We start from the raw sequence: 4,870 nt of genomic DNA, 5'->3' as shown, positions 1-4,870 counted from the left end.
TGCAAAATTTTGAAGCTCTACGTCAAAAAATGTGGGCTGTATCGCGTTTTCAACAGACAGACAGACGAATAGATCGACAGACGGACATCGTTAAATCGACTTAGAATTTTATACTGATTATGAATATATATACTTTATGGGGCCTACGACGAATATTTTAGGATGTTACAAACGGAATGACAAAGTTAATATACCCTCCTTTTGAAGGTGGAGGGATTTATAGGTTGACTTAGTTCGATTTTAGCCTATAATTTATTCTTCTGCACCCTACGCTCATTTATTTTTTTTTTTAGAAAAAAGCCCGTCAATGACTTCTGCCAGAAAATAAAAACACCTTAAAGGCGAGAATACATAAAACATTTTTATTATTGGTTTAAATCAACGGCTGGCTAGGTTGGTTGACTTAGTTCGATTTTTGAGCCACTCTCCTTTGTTCTTTAACGAAGAAGCCAGCCGATGACTTTAGCCAGTAAAAAAAGCGTTATATGTATTCTCACCTTAAAAGGATTGCTTTCTGGCATAAACATTCCATTAGATGTAACATACAACATCGCCATAGCCATATCAATAACCTTAACCATATACACATTTAATCTTGTTATGTATTTTGACCTTTATTCTGGCATAAGTTACCGGATTGCTTTTTAATCGAAGGACAATGTAAAGTCTTGGGTGATCAAGTTTAAATTATGGGTCGAAATCGAACTATGGCAACCTAAACTCTTTTGTTTTTTATGAAAAAGTCATTCAATGATTTAAAATTCGATTATGCGTGTCATAATCATAAAAAGTTATGGTTACGGCAGAAAACCACAATTCAATTGGTATCTATGGTAAGGGTTATGGCTATGGGGTTATGGTATGTCACAAATAAATGACGCATTACACCCCATAAGTTTGCTATGAATAGCGGTTTTATGTGGTTATGGCGCGCATAATTGAACCTTAAGTCATTGGACGACTTTTTCATAAAAGAATAAACAAAGGAGTTTAGGTTGCCATAGATCGTTTTCGACCCATATTTTAAACTTGGCCACCCAAAACTTTACTTTGTTCTTTGATCAAAAAGCAATCCGGAAAGGTATGACAGAAAAACAAAATGGATGGAATATTTTCTGACATACCATAAAATGATTCCAGAACCTCACTCAAATCCTGCCGTCGTTGCTATAATTTGACATATGCCAAGCTGCTTATGTAGCTTCACCTTTAGGGTGAGAATACATAAAGCGCTTTTTTGACTAGCATAAGTCATCGGCTGGCTTCTTCGTAGAGGAAAAAGGCGGTTTTAGGTTTACTTAGTTCGAAGAAGACAGCCGATGACTAAAGCCAGACAAAAAAAGCATTTTATGTATTCTCACTTTTAGGGATTCTTACATTTATGCATTCTTACATTTAATATTAAAAAAATGTCTATAAAATTTTATGAATTTAACAAATATTTCAGTTCCGTTGGGCGTATTTTCCAATAACTCGCAAAAATTACATTGTTTCCAACGAAAAAAAAATGAATGGTTCCTCATTTATCAATGTCAGATTGGCTGAAGGTATTCCACAGTAATGCAAATTTTGTGATAAGGTTTTCAGAACTGGAAAAATCCCCTAAATTGTTGTAATATATTTCAAAAACTGAAACTACATTTGAAATCGAAAACTATTGTCTCTATATATGGAGCAGTTGGGGACCAGGTTAAGATCATTGTTTGACAATTCTAAATCTTTAGCATGACGTTTACCTGGAAAGTTTCGATTTTATTTGTGGCCTTGGTGGTGTTTGGTGGTGCTGGTGATGAGACCTCCGCCACTGTGGTCATATCACCGAGATCTTTGGGTTTGACCGTCGTTTTGGGTGAGAAACAATACTATGTGGGTGTGTCGCAAAAGGTGAGAATTGCATATAACTCTAAGGAAATTCTAAGGATGAATCTATCTTATCAAATATAGTGTTTTCGGTTTTATGAAGGCCTCCAAGATCTGTAAAGGTGAGAATTCATAAAAATCTTTTTGGACTGGTTCAAGTCATCGGCTGGCTTCTTCGTAGAGGAACAAAGGGGCCTAGGTCCAAAATAGAAGTAAGTCAACCTAAAACTCATTTGTTCCTCTACGAAGAAAGCAGTCGCTGACCTAAGCCAACCAAATAATGCTTTATATTTTCCCACCTTTAGATCTAGAAGACTTTGAAGGGTAGTTTACATAAAGGAGGCCTTTTCATATTTCCCCTAGACCGTTGAGGGTCATCTATATTAAGAAGAAGAAAAATATGAGGAATCTTCAAAGATTTCTAAACCTAAAGATCAGAATACATAAAACCCTTCTTTGACTGGTTTAAGTCATCGGCTGGCTTCTTCGGAAAAGAAAAAAGGAGCATAGGCCCAAAATCAAACTAAGACAACCTAAAACTCTTTTGTTTCTCTACGAAAAAGCCAGCCGATGACTTAAGCTAGCCAAAAAAACGTTTTATGTATTCTCACCTTAAGAGAATTGCACGGCCTCTGAACAAGGCCTCAAAGCCCCGAAGGCCCTCATTGGTCTTTATTCTGATACCATTTTTGAAATTTTGACAACAATTTCTCATATTTTTTCAGGTGAACTGGTTCCAAGCCAATTATATTTGTGCCGCCCGTGGAATGTCACTGACTGCTATCGAATCTGAGGCGGAGAATGAAAATTTAGGCAATTATTTGTTTGCAAATTGTGAGTAGAGAAGCTGCTGCTCAATTCAAGGCTTCAGAACAGAATCACAATGAAACTGCTCAAGGAGTCTTGTTTCTATTGAAATTATCGGCTGATTTCTTCGGAAAAGAACAAAGGAGCCTAGGGGCCCAAAGTCTAACCAAGCCAATCTAAAACTCCTTTGTTCCTCTACGAAGTAGCCAGCCGATGACTTAAGCCGGTCAAAAAAGCATTTTATGTACATTCACCTTAAAAGATCAATTATATGAAAATCGTAATGTCCATGGTAGAAGAATAAAGAAGGTAGTCGCATCAAAACAGCTGCTGCGAAAATGAACTGTCAAACTAATTTTGAATAAAAAGTTAATCAAATTTGTAAAATTTATTGAAAAATGCATATCGTAACAACCTCCGATTGGTGTCGTATAAGAAAACTTATAAAAATCTACTAATTTTTTTAAAAAAAATATTTTAAAAATGTTGACATATCAGCGTACATGCATCTACCTGAATTCTTCTACCTTGGTGTTGCCATATTCATATTCAAAAGTCTAGGGTAGACACATGATAAAATAGTTCAGGTAGGCGCATCAATACAGCTGCTGGTACAAGAAGCTGTCAAAAAATTTTGCGATTCTAAATTTTTAATGAAAAAATTTTTCAAATTTGTAAAAATTGTTGAAAAACACATATTATAATAACCTCCGATTGACGTCCTTTAAGAAAACGTATAAAAATCTGCCAATTTTTGAAAAAAAAAAACATTTAAAAATTTTGACATATAAATGTCACCATGGTGTTGCCATACGAATTCAAAAGCCCAGGGTAGACGTTTCCCATGGTAGAAGAATACAGCTGGCGCATCGACACAGCTGCTGGGACAATGAACTGTCAAACCAATTTTGAAATTGAAAAATTAATTAAATTTGCAAAAATTGTTAAAGAATGCATAACAACCTTCGATTGGCGTCGTAGAAGAAAACTTATAAAAATCTACTAATTTTTGAAAAACAAAAATATTTTAAAAAGTGTTGACATATCAGCGTTGATGCATCTACCTTGATACTTCTACCATGGCGTTGCCATACAAACTCAAAAGCCTAAAACGCTATTTTGACCGGCTTAAGTCATCAGATGGCTTCTTCGTAGAGGAAAAATAGAGTTATAGGTTGACTTAGTTCGATGTTGGCCCTACGCTCATCTGTTCTTTTTCGAAGAAGCCAGTCGATGACTTAAGCCAGTCAAAAAAGCGTTTTATGTATTCTCACCTTAGGGTAGGCGCATGGCAGAATCAAGAAGGTAAAGTCATGCAATCATATGTTTACAATTTTTTCAAAATTATTCATTTGACATCTCATTGTCAATATGGGTATTTATAAATGTAAATAATACATAAACAAATCAGAGATGGGAACCTGTTTTCTATGCAGTGAAATTTGACAAGGTAAATTACAAAAAAAGGCAGAGTTGGGAATGCTTATTTGAAATGACTTGATCTTCTTAATTTTACCATGGGTACACGTTTCCCTAAGCTGCCGTATGTTATCAAGAAATTTCATGGCTCCTACGGATCAGCTCTAAATGTCAAAACTGAGTAACTGTGAATGACATCAAAGCATTTAGGCAAAACAGTAGTGATTTTGACATAACTAGGTATTCAAGTGGCAATAATAAAAATCTAAAAAAATTGTTTACTCTTTATTTTCTATTTGTTTATCTTTATTCTATGCTTTCATTCACAATAGTGCCTGTAATCAGCTGATCAGGGATCACATGGTGTAAAAGCGTCATTATGCATTTGTCATTATATTTTAAATTCCCAATTCAAATTCTCTCTCATTCTCCCTTTCACCCTTAGACATAGACAACGCTGGCTTTTGGATATCAGGCTCTGACCTGGCTGCCCATCGACAATACACCTGGCTGTCAAGTGGTGCAAATTTCAACTACACCCAATGGACCAAAGGTCAACCACCCACCAACGCCAACAATCGCAATCATTGTGTCTCGACAAATAACAAATTTGAATGGACATCGAGCAGTTGTACCTCGGAACAGTTTTTCATCTGTTCCCGAGCCACCGAACCCGCCTGTGGTGCTAAGGGTTCTTGCCGTTATACCTATAATCAATTTTAAAAGAATCCAACATTTTTTTGAGAAATAAAATTCTTAATTTGGAAAAATTAATAAAATAAAA

At 35.5% G+C, this 4,870-nt stretch overlaps 1 protein-coding gene across 1 annotated transcript; it reads left to right on the top strand.

Annotated features, from left to right (window-relative positions):
* Positions 1–1,694: 1,694 nt before the first annotated feature.
* On the top strand, positions 1,695–4,870 carry LOC105261864 (galactose-specific lectin nattectin). Its single transcript, XM_059128821.1, has 3 exons — positions 1,695–1,884; positions 2,586–2,694; positions 4,532–4,870. Exons 1-3 carry the CDS (start codon positions 1,726–1,728, stop codon positions 4,807–4,809), a joined length of 546 nt encoding a protein of 181 aa, XP_058984804.1. The 5' UTR covers positions 1,695–1,725; the 3' UTR covers positions 4,810–4,870.

The sequence above is a fragment of the Musca domestica genome, unplaced genomic scaffold (genome assembly GCF_030504385.1).
Source record: "Musca domestica strain aabys unplaced genomic scaffold, Musca_domestica.polishedcontigs.V.1.1 58, whole genome shotgun sequence".
Lineage (NCBI taxonomy): Eukaryota > Metazoa > Arthropoda > Insecta > Diptera > Muscidae > Musca > Musca domestica.
Note: the sequence above shows the minus strand (reverse complement) of the source record. Positions and strands in the feature narration are given on the sequence as shown.